The 24,268-nt window shown below is 34.8% G+C and overlaps 1 protein-coding gene across 8 annotated transcripts in view; it reads left to right on the plus strand.

Annotated features, from left to right (window-relative positions):
• The first annotated feature begins 6,273 nt into the window (after positions 1–6,273).
• Positions 6,274–24,268, plus strand: part of LOC126759624 (ankyrin repeat and KH domain-containing protein mask) — a 42,783-nt gene continuing 24,788 nt past the window's right edge. For 5 of the 8 annotated variants that reach the window (XR_007667035.1, XM_050474515.1, XM_050474518.1 and 2 more), the window contains exons 1-4: positions 6,279–6,496; positions 10,457–11,774; positions 21,903–21,975; positions 23,013–23,053. Coding sequence is in view for 7 of the 8 variants with exons in the window: in XM_050474515.1 (XP_050330472.1) it covers positions 10,475–11,774; positions 21,903–21,975; positions 23,013–23,053 (1,414 nt within the window). In the remaining variant the exon portion in view is untranslated. Of the gene's footprint in view, positions 6,497–10,456; positions 11,775–21,902; positions 21,976–23,012; positions 23,054–24,268 lie in introns of all 8 variants that reach the window. The other 3 variants (XM_050474521.1, XM_050474520.1, XM_050474522.1) reach the window with 3 other exon arrangements.

Raw genomic sequence — 24,268 nt, forward strand, 5'->3', positions numbered from 1 at the left:
AAAGATATATTGGCTTCGGTGCAGCCGAAGTTAACGTTTTTTCTTGTTTATGAGTTGTTTTTACTTCCTATCTTCTAAGTTGGTTTGAACTGAAAGCAATGTGCTAAATTTTGCCAAAGTCGGTTCAGTAGTTTAGGAATCCATCGCGGACAAACAATGTGGCAAGTAATTTTTATATTGCATAATATAAAGATATGATATATATCAGTGACCAGCTTGACAAACTGAGTCTATTTACTCATGCCCGTCTGCCATCCGTCTATCTATATGTATAAATCCTATAGTTTTTGAGATGTCGATAGGAATTCTGGCACACGTTCTTTTTTCCATGAAGCTGCTCATTTAAACGATCAGAATCAAGTTCTTTTATGAAAAACTCTCTTATTTTAGAAAATTTTTTCACAAATTTTTGGCACGAATTGTTTTCCTAAATATCGTTACAACATTTGAAGAAATTTTTCTGATCGGAAAACTATATTATATAGTTGCGGTTAGTACAAAATGCGACAAATTCAAAAACAAAAACACCAATAAACCACATTTGTCTAACTAATTCTATGAAATGCATTCAAAACACTGCAGTATTTGTCAACTTTTAAACAACTTTTTATGGTTATTGTTTTTTTTACAATCAAATTTCACATTACTTTACTCCGCAAAGCAAAAAAATTTCGCAATTTTTCAATTAAAGGCACTTGCACACTAAACGCTGAGCAAATATAAATGCGCTCGAGCAACTGCTGAGCAAAAAAAAAAACAAAAATAATTCACGCAATCAGTGCAAAATGCTGCGCGCCAAAAATACTAATTTTAACAATTCTTGAAAAAACATTAACAACAACAACAACACCTTAAGCTACTATGAGTGTGACACTCAGCAGAAAGAGGGCACACCGCTGCCGCCTGAGCGCCGGCCAAGCAGGTGAATGCAGATAACACTCGGCTCACATGTCAATTGCAGCGACCGACAAAAACAACAAAACACACACCATTAATCCACAACCGAGCACGGACGCACAGCAGCGTGGTCTTTAGAAAGCTGGTCTTTTGCTTCAGCGCTTCAAAATCACAAAATCTCTTTCGGCTTTGCTTGGCGAAACTAACGGAGCGTCGACCGTCGACCAGCGACGAGTGGCAAAAACTAAAAATCAAAAGCCAAAATAACGGATGCGCTGCATAGAACGCACACACACAACAGCAACAACAACCACAACGAAAACAGACTAGGCAACAACAATTGAAAAAGCAACAGCCAGCAGCGAGCCAACTAATCTGTGCACACACACACTCACACACACGACTATGAGCCTAGTGGGCTAACTGCAGGCCGCGCTCACTCCTCCAAGCAGCAGCGGAAAACTTCAAAACGCGGAAACGAAGCGAACGCTGGCGAAATTTTGGAAAATGAAAAACCAAAAACCGAAAATGAGCAGAAATAAATGAAAATGAAGAAACTGCAAATCGAAAAAGCCGAAAAATTAGAAATATGTCGCAGCGCTGCTGGGAATTTACAGTTGAATGAAGGATATGCACGAGTGCGGCAGTGCATCTCGGCTTAGCGCTGGGATAGTGCTGTCAGGATCACGTATAAACGAAAAAGAAAAAGCAAAAAAGACACAAAAAGCAGGAAATCAACACAAAAATCCTGCCGCACTAATTCACATTACTTTCCTCGCTTGGGGTCGCCGTGTAGGGGTAAACCGAAAGCAGGCAGTTGGTGGACGCAATGCTTTGTATAACAGTTAAGCGAATGGCGTGCAAACTGGGGAAGCGCTTGCCCCAGAGTGTGTGAGTGTTGAGCTATTTAGTAAGCGAGAGCCAACACGTGTTTCATATTTTCTGCTTTGGTCTCATCGTTCTGCTGCGTGCTGTTGTGCATTTGTTATACAAATTGCTGGGGTAATTCGGAATTGATTTCGTTTAGAATGGTGTTGCGCCACTGGCAGTCTCATCAGCTGATAGTTAGGGAAATAATATTTAAATTAAAATAATTTTTTTGAAATGGTCTACGCGTGAGAAGCTTTTATTGATAACGGTTTTAAGCATTTTATGGAGCATCTTTTAATGGACAAGTCTACAACCTCGTTGAACCCTCTCTTAATGGACAAGTCTACAACCTTGTTGAACATCGATTACCTCGGAGTGTGCTTGCCAATGCTACTTCTCTCTTAAAAGTGACCCTAAGTTACCCACAGATTGGTTATCGCATATAACTCAAAGTTGCTCACGTTGCCCGGGGCCCTTGATGTGAATGGGATTGTTTATGTTAGCTCATTTATAGCTGGATACCCAAAGTAACTATGTACCACATTCCATTTACACCTAATTGGGCCTTATCAGTGTGACTTTACAACTGGAGAATCCTCCATAGACCAAATTTTTACAATGAGTTAAATCAAATACCTCCTTTCCAGGACCTTAAACAAGGAAATCGGCATCCATCACCTTTTCGTCGATTTCGAAGACGCGTTCAACAGCATTGACGGCAGTGTCTTCGACGCTTTGTCTACATTTGTATCCCTGCGAAACGCATACCGTTATTCAAAAAGACGTTGAGCCAACCATCAGCTCCGTCAAAATCGGGAAGGACCTCTCTGAGCCCTTCAATACCAGACGAGGTTTTGGGCAGGCTGATGCCCTCCTGTAATGTTGTAAACTGAACCACAATGGCACAGCTACTCTGAACGGACACGCATAGGCCTTAACAACAGCGCCGTCTGCATAGCTTTTTCCAATCTAGAGACCACCTACAAAGATTCATGGCATTTTGGTAACGACATCACTGCTGACAGCTATAAATTTGAAAAAGTGAAGAACTTTGTCTATCTCGAAACCAGCGTAAATAAATACCTCCAACAATTTTAGCCTATAGATAAGGTGAAGAATAACTCTTGCCAACTGTTACTTTGGGATCGGTAGAACCACATACCTCTCTCAACGAACGAAGTATAAGTCTATAACTCTTTTATCATTCCCGTCCTATTATACGGCGCAAAGACATGGACCAAGATCAAAACGCGCGGTGAGTACCGAGAAACTGTGATCACGAACTCTAAGGCGGCATGGATATATTAGCTCACGTCGTACACTTGGTTGGATGACGGAAGCACCCGATGGATACCACGTCCACAGAGACCTGTCTGCACAAGGGATGTATCATTTGGATGTTTAAGAACGTCCAACTTTGATTCAAATGTTGAGACACCGAAATAAATGCGGTTAGGGTATGCTTTCCTTAACAGTGTTACAGATAACCAAAGATACGGTCCAAATAAACCTAACTTTCAAAGGAAAAAGCATTGGGAAAAATATGTTAGATGTGCAGGCTTCAGTGGACAAGACATATGGCAGGGTTTAATGTAAATAAGTAGGAATTTAATCTACAACAATGTCCATAACATAAATGTGCAATAATTTCTTTTGCTTTGAGAGAAAACTCAAAAGCCACAAGAGGCGGAGGATTAACTCAAAAGACCTTATACACTAGAAGTCCTACAAGCTTGTGCTGTAATCAGAGGTATTTGCTGGGGTTTGAATGGCCGCTTGGAAGATCTGGACTATGCTGACGGTATCTGAGCAATGTAAATTAACATGGAATTCAACACCATGCGTGCTAAAAACTCTGTAATCCTTCTTTAACCGCTGTCTCCGCAAGATTATGCGGATATTCTGTCCTTAAGTTATAACCAATGCTGAGCTTTGGGCAAAGCACAAATAAACACCTGTGCACAATGAAATTCGTCGCCGGAAATGGAAATGGACTGGGCACATGTTGAAGACCAGCATTTTACTGGAATCCTCAAGGAAGCCGCTGACCAGCCAACACGTGGAGTCGAAAGTTGAAGTTGACTTGCAAGAAGCCGTTCATAGCGACAAATCAAAATCCTGTTCCCAGGACAGTCGGGTCTATGTAACCGGAACGGAACCGAATTTTTTATCAGGTCAAAGACTGTCAACTAGGCAGAATTCTGCCGCTACAACAACAACAACAACACAACAAATCAAAATCCTGGACTTAACTAAGTTGAATTATAACTTGTAGATTGAGGCCCTGTGTTCCAACTGGGGTAAAAAAATATATATAAACATCTTGGGATAATGTTAAGTACATTGAGCAGGCCGTGTACGATCAATGTCTTTGGAGCCAATTCACGATGTTTTCCATTAATTTTAAATAGACTTCCCAAAAATTGGCATAAGTCTGCTGGGATATTTTTTGCAAGGTTAATATTTACGAATATATTTACGAAAACTGGTTGACATTTAGAGATCTAACCAATAATTCAAAGCAAAATCGCAATATAACACCTCGCTACATAACTTATAGAACTCCGAAAAGTGTTACAAACCGCTCCACTCCGAAAACTGTGCTCCCTGTGAAATCTTTTGTTTACATTTCGCCAACAACTCTACCTCAATTTCCTACAATTCAATGCAGACAATGTGCCAAAGAGAGACAGCCACACCAATAAAGCACAGCTGACCATGTCACGCTGTTTCCTGCAATGTGTAGCATACTTCTAGGCAATTACCCCACTCAACTCAACACAGCTGCGGCGAGCACTCACCACCAAACCAGCGAAGGGCTGAGGCAAACAACAAACGAGCATGACATGCCAACACTGACGAAGCGAAGCAGGCGCACGAACGACAACAACACGAACGACACAATGCCAACAAAAACGACCGCCAAGCATACAACAATAGCAACAACACTGCTTGTTCATATGCTAGCAGCGCACAAACAACGCACGAACGAATGCGATTGGGGTGTAGCAAGTAAAAACAAACGACGACGACGAAGTCAAGTCACAACACGCAAAGCCGACTGGGGAAATGTATGGCGAGTGTGGACGAAAGGACGTCGACGGTGCGCTGTGTGCGCGACATTTCAACAACAACAGCAAATTTTGGCTGCAGTTTTCATTGCGTTCGCAAAGTTCGACAACTTTGGAAAACTCTGCTCGGGTAGTTTGATGCCAGTTAGCTGCGAACTTAGAACAGGTAGAGACGCGCGCGCTTTTGGAGTTTCCTTCGCGGTGAAATTTTCTAAACTCTGAACTGAACTGAAATTGAAATTGTGAGCTGAAAGTTGAAAGCTGAAAACTGCAATAAAAACACACACAAACACACAAGTGGACATTCCCATACATACATACTTATATACATATGTATATGTGTGCATTTGCGTTAGTGTATTAGTTTGTGTGGACTGCCCAGCAGCGTGCAACACTAGCTGGCGTATACGGCAGGCGCTCCAATTGACTTTCGCCCGAAACGCATTCTTCAGTCGGTCGTGTGCGGCGCGTATTGTACCCACACTAACGGTAAATGCAAAGTTTTGCCATCAAAAAATTTATTACAAAGCCAGTGTCTTTATGAATAGCGCTAGACAGTCTGCGGAGTTCGCTAAAAAGAAAGTACCGTTAGCAAATAATAATAAAGCCTGAAGTTATAAAAAACTTAAGTCGAAGACAACCAAACAAGCCAACAACAATAACAAGCACAAACGCAACGCCGATATTATCATAAAAACTTTGGTGACCTCAAAGTCGCGTGTGGTAAAAATTCGCGAAAAATAAAAAAATTCGCAGCCAGCCAGCTGTGCATTGGTATGCGTGTGCCTGTGCGTTGGCATTCGAACCGGAAGTAGGCACTAAAAACCGTTACGCGCATTTAATTGTTCGGCGGCTAAGTAGTTCAATGATAAACGTCGCGAAAACCGGCGAAAAAAAGTTGATTAAAAAGTGAAAAGCGGAGCGCGTAATTTTGCGTTGCGGCGCGAAAAAACTTTCTGTTCGGTCGTTCGGCGAGTTTGGGCAAAGTTTCGACCGCGTCGACGTGTGTCTTGCACTCGGTATACTTGGAAAACTTTGCAGCCAACTTTTTAAAGTTCAACCAAACAAAGTTTGTGCTCCGAGTTTGCCAGCCTTCTCTGTTGTTTTCACCGTTATTGTGCGTAAAGTTGGCGGCGGCATAGTTTTGAAACAAAACGCTAGTGCAAACGGTAGTGTTGAAAATAAAAAAAAAATATTTTACTCAAAATATTGTGCGCCCAGAAGTGCAAATTGGTTAACAAAAACAAAAAAAACTCAAAAGCTAAGTGCAGTGCTTGTGCACAAAATAGTTTGAAAATAAAAGTAGCAACAAATAAAACTAATAATTTTTAAAAATATTAAAAATTTTCGAAAGTACTAAAAAATATCAAAAATATTAAAAAAATTTTAAAAGTATTAAGAATTATTGAAAATTATAAAAAAAAATCAAAAAATTTAAACAAATTTTCAAAAAATATTTTAAAAAATTTCAAAACTATTCAATAAAATTTTCAAAAATATTTAAAAAAATAATTCAAAAATATTCAAAAAAATTAAAAAAAGAAATTACAAAAATATTCCAAAAAATTTTCAAAAATGCTCTTCATGTGATCCAACGACACATTTTAACGCAACCAAATTTCCGCTACGCAGCTCTTTCCAACACTAAACGGCATTAGGTAAAGCAACTTGAATTTTATTAAGGCAAACAAACTTGCATATTTTTACATACTTTTCCAATCCTCTTATTGCTCACCAGCCTTTAATACAACGCAAATATCAAAAAATTTAAAGCAATCCCAGCTGATGCTTGAAAATTCAATGCAACAAGAATCAAAATATATTATCAACTTACTATATAAATTTAATTTTTTTTTGTGTTGAAAAAATAAAAAATTTCAAAAAGAAATATTTTGCATATCGCATATACCATTTTAGTTATTTAAACACACCTTTATTTATTTAGCACAAAATTTTTCAACATTCAGATATTTGTAAGAAATATTTTAATATACAATTTCTAAAAAAACCAAAAAATATAGTGTTGCTTAAAATATTTTAGATAATTCCTTTACAGTTACTACACAGCACTATCACCTCATTCGCGTCCAGCAAGCTCCTAAAGTTGTTAAGAGTGCTGGACCTTTGTGACCAAATGTCATATAAGAGTGGGCATAATAAACTCTAGGTCACAGTGTAAGGCTTCAATTACTCTCTATCTATTTATCTACTACACAGCTTTATAAGCAATATGTAGAGTATTATGTGGTTAACCCGTCGATGGTGTGTGTGACACAGTGTCGTTGCGACTTGCTCATATCCAAAGCTTACTTTGGCAGTGCTACGAAACGTTGAAATTTACATTTCACCCGTATTGAAATTATACGAGAGGCTTAAGCAAAGACTTAAGACACTTTTAGAGTCTTTACAGAGTTGAGTTCAAAACAATATAGAGGCCGTCAAACTAAATTTCATACTTTTCCGTTTTTTAAATAGTTAAAATTGAGCCACTGAAGCTTACCCACTCACTATTACCAAAATATAGAGGCAAATATTGCGTATGTTTTCAAAATGCTTTATTGCATTAAAAGTGGCAATTAAACTATATTTCGTCTTAAATAAATAGATTAAAAAGGACCTCATGTCAACATAACAATTCCTCAAAATCTGACAAACAAAAATTTTAATATATTTACGAATAATATATTTATTTGTTCACCAAGTGTCCCGATAAATGCCTTAGATGCAGATTCGGAGCTTAGTAGTTTCTTCTTCTGCTTTTGCAAAGAAATTGAAGAAATTCTAGTTTTTGAAAGTAAATGAATATAAGGAAATAGAAGTGCTGGACTATTTTATATATTTTTCATATTTTGTTATAAAAATAGGTGCAAAGCAATAAGCCCATTTAAAGAAGTTCTTATAAATATTCATATAATAACCGGGTTTTTTCGAGTGGTTCCTCTGTTGGTTACTAAATATATTAGTCTATAAATTAAGTCCAGAAGATCAGTGCTGCCTAACTAAGTAAACAAAGAGAAACAACGTGAAAATGCAACAGCTGCTCAAAAAAACATTTTTTTTTTTTCAATATTTCTTTATTTATTCGAACTTTTTTTGAAAGCCTAACAATAAGTTATAAAATCTTAAATCTATTTAAAAACTAGGCAAGTTCAAGCAAGTGATTGAGTAGTTTTGGTGATACGTCGCAGGCATATATCTTCTTTTAAGGCGTGATTGATGGTATTTTCGTCCAAACTAAGCCATTTAAATTCAGATAGAAGTCCGAAAATTGTTATATCAAGTGGATTTGACACATATTATATCCAGAAAACGACGGTCCTTGGGTTTTTATTTCAGTAAAAAGATAGTCATAGGCGCTATAAGATAAATATATGAGCATTGCACCGCGTCCTAAGGTCTATCTAGCGCTAAACTAGACTCATAGGCACTAAGTTCCACACATTTGTTATCTGGAGACTTAACAATTTCGACTACTTTTGGACGTGGTGGTAGCACGATTTCGCCCAATTTCAAAACATAACATAAGAAAGTGAAAAAAATGTTCTGTACAAAATTTGGCTGAAATCGGTTAAACAGTTTCTGAGATATTTTTATGAATTGTATTATTTTGAGTTTATGCTTTTTCATTGCAGTATTATTTTGAGTCCTGCCTACTTTTATACATTTAACGGCTCTTTGTGGGAGTGATCGATTCCGCCCCTCTGATACTGTTAGGTGAACAAATTTAAAACACTCTATGCCAACATTTCGATATTAAAATAATCTTTGTACAATATACTTTCTTAATTAATACCAAATTATTAATTAATTATTATTAGTTTTCAGCAATACTAGTGATTAATGAAACACTCACACAACTGAGTTTACTTTTATAATTTTCAAACTTCTTAATAATATTTACATATTACGAAGTTGAACTGACTAATGTGGGTATAGACCAAATAAATTGTTAGAAATTTTTTCGTAATGAAGAGAAAATTTTATTTCAAAAAAATCTGTATGAAGTCGATTTATGAAATATATGGTTTGTGCTCTCATGAACAGTCATTTCTAAATAAAAAAATATATTGTATTTTTGTATAGTGGTGAGATGACTGCCATAGGACATAAGCGATCAAAAAGCCATAACTATATAAATATTACCTAATTCTAGTACCTTTCAAACGATGTACAGTGAAAAGCTGATAGTTAAATTTTATGAAGAGAGTTTGAAAGAAAAAAGAAAATTGAAGTTTAAGGCCAACTGCTGGTGTTAAGAGCAAGGTCTGAATTGAAATATTTTAAGGAGGTTTCTCAAAGTTTTCAATTTTAAATGCTTTATTTTAGTACAGCCAATTTTTTCCATAAAGATCTTGGTATTTCTATGGTAAAGAAAGAAATAGAGGACAACAGAATGAAATATATATAGTATCAAAACACTGAGTTGCTTTAGTATATGAGTTGCATAATATGCGTCAAATCCACTTGATATAACAATTTTCGGACTTCTATCTGAATTTAAATCGCTTAGTTTGGACAAAAATACTATATCTGATATTTCAATGTTTTTATAACATATATTGTGCTAAGGTTCTGAATAAGAATTAAATCAGTCTAGATCGTAGTCTACAACCCTTATACAAGTATATAATATAATGGTTACCGTTTCACTGCTTGATTTTTTACTCATATACTCGTTCCGAGGTTTCGAGGTTCCTTACTTTTTTATAGGAAAATTACTTTTTTATAGGAAAACACAGAAACTTCAAACTAAATGGGGAATCTTTATTATCATTCGAAAGAATATTCTTTGACGTTTTGCTCTGGATGAAATGGCAGCCCTTTAATCTCTTCAGGTGGCTCTTCGTCCCAAATGTGGCAATTTTGCTTGTTAACATACCCATTGAGCCGGAAATGCGCATAATCGCTGGACAAAATTTTACTCGAAAACGTCGGATCCACTTGGAACTTATCAAAAGATTATTTTAATATCGAAAGAAAATAGAGCGGAGCGATGTCGCTTGGAAAGTTCGAGCGGCTTCAGTTCTTGCACAACCTGTATTTTGAACGCTTTTCAATTTAAGATCTCGACGTAAAATGCCAAACTAGTTGTCTTTCAGTCTTTAATGGAACTTAGAAACTAAAATTCTCATATGCACATACATAATGTATATGATATTGAAGACATTTTTAATAATACAAGTTCATTATATTTCATTTTTTGAATTAGGCTGAAACCATAAATACTAACTACATGGGTCTCAACCTAAGTCTACAAGTTTCATAGGATTTTTATGAAATAATAAAATATAATATAATATATAAATTGTAATTATAGCATAAATCCAGCATATGATTGTATCGTGCATACTATTATCGGAACTTTAATGAAAATTGCTTATTTTGAGTTATGTGATTTCGATTAAATTTTTTAATGGTTTCCTTATTAACCTGAATACTTAAATAATTCCAAAATCTACACTGACTATTTCCAATTATAGTCTCGACAATATTATAACCGCACAGAGTATCTTCCCACAATAATTTAGCTTCTTTTTTAAGAACAGCATATACTAAATGTTACATAATTATACCAAAATATGTCGAAATATTCAATTTTAACACGAAAATGTATTTAGATTCGTACCGATTTCGTCATGGCATTGTCCAAACGACCGCTCACCAAGGAGACCGCTTTGGCTGAAAACAATAATAACAACAACAACAATAAAACCGAAGAACACGAAACGGCGGTGAAGCGTAAAAAGCGCGCCAGCCGTGACGATGAAACGGCCAATAACAATAATAACAACAACAAAAGCGATGACAAATTGTCAACGCTGCCACAGAAGAAGCGCGCTGTTAGCAGCAGCACCAACAGCAACAACATGAATAAAACAAACACAACGCCGCACGACATTGCCATGCTGCAAAACTCAGTGCATAACAGCAACAGCAATATCACAAGCACCACTTTGCATTCACCAGACAGAACACCAGCAGCGGTGGTCAGTACAAGCACACCGACAAAAACGACCGCCGACGATCAGGACGACGAGACGCTCATACGTGAGACACAAGCGGCACTGAAAAGCCTCTCGGGCAGTTGGCCACCGGAGGCGCGCAACAATCTGTACCGTCTGCAGGATCAGGACGAGAATCCGCCACCTTTTCAGAATCTCTTCGAAGAGAAACAAAAGTATGGCACACAAACGCTACCAACCGACAAAGAAACTTATTTTCAAACTGATCTCTTACGTTTCCACAGACAAAAGGAAAACGATCAGGCGCGTATCAATTCCCAGCACTCCGAACATACAACGTTGGACGAGCGTAAACGTACCACGGCCTTCTCGCAAGCGTCCGCCTTTAAGCCGCCACACGATATCAAACGCAACGGTCTCATACCCTATCCGCCGGGCGCAACAGCTATGACATCGGTGGCGCCCCCACTACCACCACCGCCACATTACCCCATCTACACCAACATGAATGACTCTTCGGCTGCATACCTGAGCTATCAGCCCCACGCGCTGGCCGACTCCAACACAATGTCCATGCTGCCGCCCGCGCGTCCTACGCCGACAACGCCCGGCCACGCCAATGGTTTCGATATCGCCTCGCAAATCGGCGCCACCGATAGTAAAATCACCGAGCTCAAGCCCGCGCTGGCAGGCGGTGTGCAGTTGCATAAGCATAACGAAGCGCTTGGCACGCCGGGTGTAGTGGGCGCCGCCTCAGCTGGTGGTCCAGCAACGGCGGCCGATACTAAGCACTACACCATACTGCAACCGGCCGGTGTGGGCAGTCGTGCGGCATCGGTGATGCAGGATATAGCACGCGAGGGCGTGGTAACGGCGGTCACAGCTGTGGGCAGCAACAATAGTAACGGTGGTGTTGGCGCGACGGTTAGCGTACCACAACCGACCTACTCGCCGGGCAGCATCAATCGTGGCGGTAAGTAGATCCGCAGTGTGCCGCGCGCAACTGCCCTCTTTTTATGCAAAATATTACTATTTTATTACTATTGTTGTTGTTGTATGCATTTTCGTTCCAATTGAAGTCATTTTCCTTATATTGATAATTCGGTTTTCAATATCAATTTATTATTTCATTTGAGGTTATGTTTTTCTGTATGATTTTTGTGCATTGAATCGGCGTATACTTGTGCTTAACTTCTTGTTGCATTGAGTTTAAACTCCAAACCATCACCAATTCGTACTCACTGTGCACACCCAAAACAAACACCTACATTAGGCAGGCACATACATACACTGAGAGAAATAGCTTAGCGTGCCAAAAGTGCATTTACAGTACGCCCTGTTGCTTAGCTAGTATTAACTCTTTCACGAGGTATTCTTTTTTCAGCAGATCTCATATGTGTATACTCGTATATAATATATTTACAGTTAATTTTTTTCCAGGCCGAGAGGTACCGATTCACGGAGCCAAGCAGTTTGATAAAATATGTTTTTTCTTTCTTATATTTTAGTTCAATTCAAGACCAGCATTTAACTTTTAATATTTGTTTGGATGTGTCGTTTGTTTGGGAAAGTTTTTTCATTTCAAGCAACGGAGTTTGGATAATTTATTTGTTTTTTTTTTCATAAATTATATTTTGACCGATCAATGAGTCAATCATTTTATATTGTTTGTGATATATAATTTTCCACATTGTTTAAAGTCCGGTTAGAAATTTATTAGATTAAATTTTGAAATAAAAAAATCAGTGTTCCCAACTGCTTATACTTCCACCGAAGATACGTTCGCCCTTCAGAAACGGCAAAGCTGTGATATTTGCTTCTTAAATCCTTGAATTTTCCAACGATATATGGGTTATATGGTCCACAGAGCTTAATCGATTCTTTAGCTAGAATATAAGCTTCAACACAAATCTAAAATATGCTCGACAAAAACCTGTAGTACAGTATACATACATATTAGAATTAAAAGCTGAGGCATTGCACGCTTTTTTTCCTTCTCATTGTCACAAAAAGCTTTTCTTATTTAATATTAGGGTTCCCGTATATAATTTTAATGTATGTATGTATACTATAATGATTAATCTTATCATTTATTGACACACAGTATATTCTAAAAACCGTAATGATAAAAAAAATCCACGACTTTTTGTTCAATAAAACAAACAGCATTCAAAAAAAAATGTTGTTAAATCAGAAATCCTGCGGAGTATAGCATATTTATATATTTATTTAGTTGAACCAGCACGAAGTTTATGAAATTTAATAATGTAAAATTTTCCATCTGGTGCAACTCTGTATATGAGAAACAGAAATTAGAGCTAACTTCACTATTTTCTGAGGATTAAATCCATGTTTCGAAAAAGTTTATCTCATAAAATTGGAACCAGCTTGCCTGTTTCATTTAGACTACTTTAAGTAAGCTGTAAATGTGTAAATTTAAAATATTTGTTTTTTTATTTTTTTTTTTTAATTGTTTTGCGTTTAAAAAATTAAGTTCTTGCAAACTAATATTTATGTTTTGTGTTACAATACTATTAATTGCAAGATTAAGAAAGCATTGTTGGCAAATTTGCGCTTTTAATCCTTATGATTTAAAGATTGTGACAGAAGAGTACCCGGAAATAGTAAACAAAACGCAAAATATTTAAATATTTATTTTGTCGCCTTCAAAGTAATTCCCACCAGACACACTTATGCCAACGATTTTTCCAGTCCTCGAAACTTTTTCATAAGAACTTTTTGGGCTGGCCTTCAGCTCCTCCACCGAATTTTATTTTATCGCCTCGATCGACTGAAAACGGGTTCCACGGAGCGACAAGTTCAGTTTGGGGAACAAGAAAAAATCACACAGAGCCAAATTTGGTGAATACGGTGGTTAATCGATGGTATTCAATACGTTTTTGGCTTTAAATTCGCTTACAATGTCGATGCGCATTATCATCACGTAAAATTTATGAATTGTCCTTCCACAATTCTGACTATTTTTGACGGATGCTATAACGCAAATGCCTCAGTGCAGCCAAATATTGACCGTATGTCCCTCCGGAACAAATTCATGATATACCAAACCACGAATATCGAAAAAAAACAATGAGCATCACCTTAATTTTTGTGCAGCTTTAGCCTGTTTTTGTTTAGTTTTGGTTTCGGCTCGTTTTTTCCCCTTCATTCCGATGATTGTTGTCTTGTTTGCATGTCAACCTCATAAACTTAAGTCTCATCCATGAATGCGGGATCGAAGTTCGCACGATTAAATATCTTCAAAAAGACCTCTTATGAAAAAAAATTCAACTTTATCGAGACGAGTCGAGCAAGAACGCATTTCTTACCCAAAATATCCACCAAAATCATTCGTACGGGCTTGTCAGAGATGTCGAGCTCTCTTGCCATCTTTCTAACACTTACCTGGCGCTATACCATATTCTTCACTTTTTTAATATTTTCATTAATTGAAGAGGTCGAAGGTCGTCCAGAACAAGGCATATCTTCAACGATCTCTCAACAGTCTTTAAAAACTCTGTATCACTAGTAGGTTTGTATTTTTGATAACAATGAATCATCGTAAGCCTTTTCCAACATTCGCAACGATTTCGCACACGAAATTTGGTAAGAAATACAAAACTTAATACAAAATCTTTGTTCGATATTTTTATCCACTTTAAAAATCGCACCGCACCACTGAGGTTTACCGACTTAAGCTACAAAACTGACAGTCCTGCCAACTTAGCAAAATACACTTTTTTGAAATATAATTTACCCGAGAAATTTAAACTACAATTTCCCAAAACTTTTTTGTCACAATTTATAGATGAAAAATAGTTTCAATTTTTTTGAAAGTTTGCTTAAATCTTTTTCTTTTTATGTTCATTTGTTTTGTAAAAGACTTCAAAAGTGGATTTTATTGGTGAATTTTTACTTACCTTTCTTTACTTTTTTTTTAATATATTTTTGTTTTAAGAACAGGGTATATTAAGTTTGCCACGAAGTTTGCAACATATAAATAATCAACATGACGAGCTCAGTCGATTTAACCATGTCCGTCTGCCTGACGGTATATAAAAGCGAACTAGTCCCTCCGTTTTTGAAATTCGAGCTGAAATTGTACACACGTCACCACGGAAGGCCGGCAAGTCGATGACTAAATAAGACGTTGCGCATTTGTCGGAACCACCGTTAGCGGACCCATCAGAATCAAGTCCATGTTTGGAAAACTTTTTTTTTATTTGAAGAGGTATCTTCTCGAAATTTGGTAGACATCCAAAATATTGCTACAATCTTGAAATAAATTATTCAGATCGGATCACTATGGCAAATAGCTGGCATACAAACCGAATGATCAGCATCATTTGACGTGATATCTTCAAGCAATTTTGCATGGATTATTGTGTGAGCCAGTGAAACAATCTCAAAAGAAATCGTTCAGATCGGATGGCTATAGTATATAGCACCAAACAAAATCAAGTTCTGGAAGGAGTTTCTTTGTATAAGTGGAGGCTATGACAGCTTCGGTTCAATCGACGTTAAGGATTTTCTTGTTAACGTTTTTTTTTCAACGTATTTTTAAGATAAACGCTTGATTTTTGTATCGAGTGGCCTTTTTTGATTCTTTCAATTTCGCTAAACAATATTCGTATAGGATTTTCTTACGAATATTTAAGAAAAAAGTGTAAATCTATTGTCTATAGTTTTTTCTAGCACAAATGAAGCATTTTTATTTTTTTTTTCGGTATGGAAAAGTGTAGTTTTGTTAATTTATTAAAAATTTTATTATTAATATTTTGTTTTTTGTTAATTTTTAATAATCTGTTTCATTTTTAGCTTCTAAGGAAAGCGAAACTCCTTTGCACAGTGCTAAAAAGCTTTTTAAAATACAAATTATATTCCATACATCAGCTACTTTAAGTTGATTACTCAATACAGAACTTAGCTTGCCACCTTTACTTTCTCAAAACAAAGCAAAGCCACTCATATCAGGAGCATTACAAGTGCTTGTAAGAAAGTACACACACATACACTCAAACGCACGCACCAAAGTGCTGTAATAATAGAAATTGTTATCACAATCATAAGAATTGTTATTATTTGCGCATTTTGTTGGCATTTAAGCCGACACCGCACCTTTCGCCTCACACACACACACTCACACCAATAACGCACGAGGCAAATCACTTGACTACTAATGCCATTGTTCAGCACCCAGTCGGTGTTTAGTTGTAGCGAAGCGCACGAAAGTTGTTGGGCGAACCCTTTACATCACCGCAGCTAAGACAGGCAGCGCGACGGAGGCGTCATTAGCGCACATTAGACACGTACGTGCGCTTTACAAACACACCGCGCGTGTGTGTGTGTGCTGGTGTGCCTATAACAGTTTAGAAAATTCATCTTTTTACCAAAAACCGACGGCAGCAGCTCAGAGAGTGTGTAGCAGACGCTTTAGAAATTATTATTATGAAGCGTGTTTTTTGTTATTATTGTGCGGCGAGTACTTGTTGTGGCAGATGGAGGGAGTGTGTGGGTGTGTGCCGCACGTCGCACTAAAAACCACTTTCGCATATTTATTTTGTCATTATGTCGGCATTAATGCTATCAGGCATGAATGTTTAGCTGCCATTAAGCCTTAAGCTAGCTACATTAAGCACTACAACAACAAGAACAACGACGAAAGCAATGGCAAAAACACCAGAAACAACAACTAATTGCGGAAGTAGATTTTCAAAGTAATTTCTCATGTATATGAATTTCGCTACATGTCCTGTGTGTGTGTAGGTGTACACGTATGTGTGTAAGAGTGCGCTCGTGTGTGTTTGGTGTTACTTTAGCTTTTTCGTTGCCATAATTTGAATGACTTTTTAAATAGTTTTGCACTCGCTGCCACAGCAAGGCAAGCGTCAATGATTTCTACTCCGATTTTGTTTATCCTTCCATGTAAATACATATATATGTGTGTATATAGCACCCACACCACTGCACGTTATGAAAATAATAAGTCATTAGTTGAGGCTGTACAAGCATAGCTGCCGGCAATGCTTATTAGGCTCAGCTTCCATCTGCCTAGGTTATGAAATTCAATGCTGCGGCTTTTCTACGGCGGTGCGACACGTCGTATGAGTAACTTCTGTGTTGCCTTCAGCTAATAGCATATTTATGCTCCCATATTATTTTTGTTTTTGTATAGTAAAGTTTAGTTTTTAATTGTTGTGCATGTTGAGCATAAATTAAAAGAGAAAATATCTATTTGATTGACATTTTAAGCGAAATTTTCTATAGTGAGGTGGGATATGCGTACATATGTAGGTGGTAAAGTATCTAAGACTATTTAAGCCATGATGTACAAATATGCGCATATGTGACATTTTAAAATTTGGTATGCAGAAACTTTTTAAGTTCATCTCATCGATTACATATTATTTTAATATTTTAAAAGGATTATAACATACAGTTATTAGTGGGGGTCAAAGCGAAGTTTTTTTCCAAAGTTATGCTAAATCCTTTTGGGGGAAGTTTCTTATGTATACATTTGTGCATTAGACTACAAGATGTTATTTTATAATTATTAATTTTTTATACTTTTGCTCGTTTTACATGAAAAATTTCTTTGTTTTTCGCAGCATAGTTTAATGTCAAGAGAATGGCGCATAGTTACAATCAATTCTAATTTAAAATCCTCTCTTCAGACAGCTATTTATTTCAAGGCAGCAAAAATTATTTTTTAAAATAGCAAAAAATTATGAAATTGTTAATTTATTTATTGAAATTTTAAAAATTAATTTTTATGATGAAATTTCAAATAGTCATATACGAAATTAACCTAATATTTTAAGCTATAAAATACTAAAAATGTAAGCAAAATGAAAAATTGCTTTTCATTTAATTATTTCTCTCTCCCAATTCTCTTTTGTTTTAAGAAAATCGTTTGTTAAGGGGTTCCCTGGCTTTCCTCGGCCTTTTTCAATAATTTTTTCTCAAATAAAACATGAAATATTTTATTAGAATTTTTTTATTGTTACAAACATACAGTATTAACAAAAAAATCAGAAATTCTTAAACAGAAAAAAAAAAACCTTGACAACGTTTTTGGAAAAAAATATTTTTCAAAAGGATCGGTTGAAGATTTGCCCATTGCGACACCATTTCCATTCCTCAAATCGGTGGGCGGAGACTTACAAGTGTAGAATAGGAAGATATCGTAATAAAATGTACCTTACTACCCCTTAAGTCCGTTTGGCAACGAAAAAGATAAATTCTTAAAGAATTTTTTATTGTTACAAACATACAGTATTATCTAAAATTCTGAAATTTAAAATGAGTTTTATTTAAAACCTTCGGAAAAAAACTTATAACTTGGACGAAGGAAATTAAACTGAAAATTACATTTTTGGCAGACAAAAAAATTGAAAAAAAAAATTCAGCGAAAATTTCTCCACATTTTTTTTTGCAAATAGTTGTAAATCAAAAAATATACTTCGCCCAAGTTTTTAAGAATTGTATCTGTACTGTGTAAAATTTCATGAAGATCGGTTGAGTGGTTCACAAGAAATATCGCCAACCGGCTTCAAAAGCACGGTTACGAGAAAAACCCGTTTAAAGACGGCGCACTTAGCCTAGCTAGCTTCGAGCGTACAAGTTCACAAGGCTGTATCTCCGAAACTATTACTAGGATCAACTTGAAAATTTGAGATAATATTATAGAGGTGTTATAGTATTTAATAAAACAATAAAAAAACTCAATTTTTTGAAACCCGTAAACCCACGCAAGCCCTTAATGAATTTTTTCTACCAGAAAAACATTTTTTGCTTATAAAATTCATATAATTGTGAGATTGTTGTTGGATCCTTAAGACTTCGAAACTTTTGAATAAGAAGTACATAGATGTCTTTCATTTTTTTTAATTTCATATTTCTTGTAAGAAAGTTGTTCGAAAATAGAGTAGACGACTTTTAAACTAGTTTTTTTTATTTAACCTTTTTTCTTAAAAAAATTATTTTAAAAAAATTTTCTTCACCGTTTTTTGTGTAACTGAAATTATAATATGTATTCATATGTATTTTTCTTCAAAATATTTATTTTTTACAAAAAATGTGTTTCTTAGCATACAAAATTTGTTTGTTTGTTAGCTTGCTGTCCTTAAAATTTTTAAACTTTCAAATAAAAAGTACTCAGCTCTTTTAATTTTTTTTAATTTAATATTATTAGAAGAAAGTTGTTTGAAGACTAAGTACTGGTTCTTTTTTAATTTAACTTTTTTTATTCTTAAAAAAAATACACACATAGATGTCGTATAATTTTTATTTGAAAAATTTCATTTTTTTCATAAAAAATTTTTCTTAAAAAAAAAAAATTTTTTTTCATTAAAATTTATTGTTTTTGAAAAAGGTTAAAAAGTTTTTTTTTATTAAAATTTATAATTTTTGAAGAAAGTTAAAATGTTTTAAAAATATTTTTTTCACTATTTTTTGTGTAATTGAAATTAGAATTTAATATTTGTTAAGTTTTGCTAAAGACTGACTTTCATAAAATATTTTAATAATTTCCATCATTTAATTTGTGTTTGTATATTGAAATATTTTAAACACCTATTGAATTTATGCGGCTAAAATGGCATACTAAATTGTTGTAATTTTTATTTCTACAACAAATTTATTCTTACCGAGCACATTCCAAAAACTGTCGAATGAAGGGTATATTTGAATATTTTTGCTTGTTTGCTATGGTTAAATACAATTCAATCAAAAAACTACTTTCAAATATATTTATACCCTGAACAGGTTATATTAATTTTGTCACGAAGTTTGTAACACCCAGAAGGAAGCATCGGAGACCCTATAAAGTATATATATAAATGATCAGTATGTTGAGCTGAGTCGATTTAGCCATGTCCGTCTGTCTGTCTGTCCGTCCGTCCGTTCGTCTGTATATATACGAACTAGTCCCTCAGTTTTTAAGATATCGTTTTGAAATTTTGCAAACGTCATTTTCTCTTCAAGAAGCTGCTCATTTGTCGGAACTGCCGATATCGGACCACTATAGCATATAGCTGCCATACAAACTGAACGATCGGAATCAAATGCTGGTATGGAAAACTTTTGCATTTGGCAAGATATATTAACGAAATTTGGTATAGATTATTTCCTAAGGCAACAATGTAATCTCCGAAAAAATTGTTCAGATCGGATTACTATAGCATTTAGCTTCCATACAAACTAAACACATAGCTACTAAAAGAAATGCACCTGTGAAGGGAATATTAACTTGGGTACAACCGAAGTAAACGTTTTTTCTTGTTTTTATTTCATAAAATAAGTATTAAAAATCTGATCCACACAATTGTCCGCGTTAAAATAATAAGTGTTGCTTTCAGCAGCTAAAACGGCAAATAAATTATTCCTTAGAGTATTTGCATAAAAATAATTTAATATATATCCGAAAAGGTTATCTTTTCGTCTTAAACGATTTCTGGTAAAATATTTTAAACTCTACTCTGCTCTATCAATCACCTTGTTTCCACTACTATGAGCAGTTGCACAATTTGATACCCTTAAAAACAACCTTTCAAATTGTTTACACAAATCGTAAAAACCCCACGAAGCTATTTTCTGCGATAACTAACAGTGGATGCCCTCAACATTTTAAATCAATAACGCTCAACTCTTACATTTAGCTATATTACCAGCGTTTACGCTAAATTTTTCAATGAAAATATTTAATACTCTCAAAATTGCTTGCTTGAGTAAAAAACTAGCGCTTTTAACTTCAACTGTTTACATTTTGTATGTATGTACATATGACTAGTTGTATAAATATACATATGTATGTGTGTAGTATATCAACTCTAAATTCTCTCCCCCCAGCCTACTTCCGCTGTCATTTTTAGTTATTTTCATTAAATTCTAATTAGTTAAGCATTTGCAGCAGCATCTCAGGTACTCTAAGGCACATATACCAACACACAACGCATACTCGAAGTAATATGCTGGCAGTCAACCATGCGTTGTATGCTGGCAGCAAGCGTACACATGTGTACATGTACATATGTGTGTATGTGTGTGATCTCAATATTATGCCGTGTTCTTTAACCTCACACGTAATAGACACAAATATTTTCTAAACATTTTCCACAAACTCTTTTTAACCTCACACTCACAACACATTGTGTGGAGAATGTCACCCTTTTTCACCCCACACAAACACATGCAGACACACACACATATACGAAGAAAGCAAAACCTGTATGAAATTAGCGAATGTAAGCACGTCTCAGACAGATACTTTTTTGTTGTTGTTTTTTGCCTATATGCCGCCACTACCGCTATTAAATTATTTTGTAAATTTGGCTTTAGTTATGTGTGTGTGAGTGTGTTTGCTTGTGTGCGTGTAAATAATGCAAAGCTGTTTTCCATCAAATTTTAATTTATTATTTAGGAAAAATGCCAAAAAGCGCTTCGAGTATGCTCTCTTCCGACGGCAAGTGTTCTTAAGAATGTACAGATGTATGTATATGTTTGTGTTTCCACATATCTGCCGATATATCTGCCGTTGCGTTTGTGTGTGTGTTACCAGCTGCGATCTACGCGCGCCGCTTCGCTTGTCAAGTCTGCATTTGCTTACTTTTAATTAATTAAAAAGCAAAAATTAGCGACTGACTGACAGCGCTGGGTAAATTAACACGCACACATGCACCATCAACAATACACACATATGCATAATAAGATATGTATGAATATATATCCTGCAAAGCATTCAAAACTCAAACATTGCTTCATTTCATTGCTTTTGATTGCTCATAAAATTTTGAAGAGACAGCGCATATTTCTGTTATTTTTCAAAATCAGCATGCAGAATATTTAATAAAGTTGCCAGACGCGTGTTTATTGCACTTCATGTATTTATTTTATTTTATTTATTTATTTATTTTTTATTATTATTATTTTTTTTTTTTTTGAATTTATCTGAATGATTTCTTTAAGACTTTTTGAAAATTATTTCTTAATTATTTATTTTGCTAATTATTTATGAAGTTGTCATTTCTTGCGCTCTTCTATGTGCCTTCGTGCGTCATTTTTGGTTTTAGTTTTTATACCGTTCCTCCCACATTCGTTGCAGATGGCACCAAGTGCCCCACGCCAAGCTGTAACGGCCAAGGACATATCACGGGGCTTTACTCACACCATCGCAGGTACAAAAACTCATGTCAAACTTTTTTTTAAAGAAATATTGAGTTCACACTGATGAAAGTGCTTCGCTTTTGAAAAAAAAGAGAACAGGGTTGCCAATTATGCATTTAAAAATAATTGACTTAACACATAAATTAATTTTTTTATATTGTAATCCCGAAATATTAATAAAAAATAGTTTTGGAATTTTTCATACGAAATACCGGAGCTTAAAAATAAGTTTATAATCTTAAATGCTGGATTAAAAAAAATTGAACCCTTAAAACTAAAATTAAAGAAAAAATTTAAAATTAAAAACCGGTTTGAAAAAAATCTCAAATACTGGATTGAAAAATACAAAAATATTTTCCGATTTTGCCATTAAAAAATTTCATTTTATTTAATTTTTTCAGACATTTTTGTGTTTAAAAATCATATTCAACTAACTTCTTAAAAAAGCAATGTTTTCTTTTGAAGTTATTTTTTTTAGGAAAAATGATAACCCTGTCTTTATAAATATGGTTTATTTATAGTTAGCAAGAAGTAACAGTAATTATAAAAAAATCGTGCAAAATTTCAGTTGTCAGCTGTCAGTTGTCAACTGGCAATGGAAAAATCCCAACTGGACTTAATTCACCTTTTTTTTTTTGAATTTTAATGTTATAAAAATTCTTTTACAAATTGCAAAAATAATAATAATTTTTAAGCAATATGGCAACCCTATCTTTCTAACACGCTTTATGTATTTAGCAAGTAGCAGTCAATTTAAAAAATACTTTTTTCTCGATTTCAAATAACAATTAGGCATAATATGCTCCGAAAATTTAGCTGTCAGCTGTCAGTTGTCGGCTGTCAACTGCTGAATCATAACTCTTTATTATAAATTAAAAGTCCCAACTGTTGTAAAAAGATTTTTACGCCATTTTTAGCACATAAAGATATAAAGTTTTGAAATCAGTCTTCTAAAGCCATTTCTACAGTGTGAACTTAAACCAAAAATGCAGCGCTGACTTTATACTTAAAACTACATAACCCTTCGTTTATTTTACTCCTTCCATAGCTTATCTGGTTGTCCAAAACGTGATAAAGTCACCTCGGAATGTAAGTTAAAAACAATATTTTTTAACAGCTTGTATGTTTGTAATGTACCGTTACTTGATTTTTGGCATGTATGTATGAGTGTTGTTATTTTAATTATTATTTCTCTTTAATGCATGCAGTTTGTATTGGTTATGGAATGAGTGCTGCGCATTTTATTGCGCAGTTGTATATAGGCTGAAAAGTAAAAAGTGGATAAGTCAATATACAGTGTTTTTATTATTTTTTTTATTACATTTTAGTATTTATTTTATTGATTGCATTTTTTTATATATTTTGTTAACATAATTTTTGATTTTATTTTTAAAAATCAGTTTCAAAAAATTTGCAGAATTTCAATTTTATTGGTTTGTTTTTTTTAATATGTGTATATTTCTTTTTTAATATTTTTGAATTTTTTTTCAATTTTATTAATTTTTTTAATATCTCTATTTTGTTAATATTTATATTTTCTTACAATTTTTTTTAATTTTTATTTTATATATTTTATGATTGCTTTGTAAAAATTATTCGTTTTTATTTAAATTGAAGCCAGTTGGTAACCCATAAAGCATACTTTTCTCCAACGCACACCATTATTCATCTTCATTTAATCAAAATTATTTTTTATTATGATAAATAATAATTTTTTTACAAAATAATTTTTTTTTCTCAATATATAATTAATGTTAATTTTTGAAACACTGAATTACTTTGAATGGGGTAGAGATTATTTAGACAATCAAAATATAAAAAACTTAACCTAAAAAACTAGAAAATAAATCTATACCAAAGCACCTGGTATCTAGTAAATGTGCCCGCTTTTCACATACTCAGCCTCTCCTCTGACGCAACTCTCTACATACATGTTTGTAACTCTTCTCCTACTCACTAATTATAATGTTCGCCTATCCACTATCGGCAATGATCAAGCATCAGTAGCTCTCTTACTCTCTTTGTGACTATGCCTATTACTACGGAACGCCTAAACTAAACAACTATTAACTAGTCAACTATCACTTTCCTTAACTCTGCCTCTGACGAAGGCTGCTCGGCAACGCCTGACTGCTGACTACTTTAATTCTGAACTCTGTGGAATGCCAAATGCTCGTGATCGTAAACGTACTCGTACTCGTAGTAGAACGGTGTTGTGATAAGTCTAGAAATTATTTGCCAGAAAATTAATACAAACATTCTCTCTCACTCCCCACAAATCGCTCTCTCACCCTCTTTGGCTTA

The sequence above is a fragment of the Bactrocera neohumeralis genome, chromosome 5 (genome assembly GCF_024586455.1).
Source record: "Bactrocera neohumeralis isolate Rockhampton chromosome 5, APGP_CSIRO_Bneo_wtdbg2-racon-allhic-juicebox.fasta_v2, whole genome shotgun sequence".
Classification (NCBI taxonomy): domain Eukaryota; kingdom Metazoa; phylum Arthropoda; class Insecta; order Diptera; family Tephritidae; genus Bactrocera; species Bactrocera neohumeralis.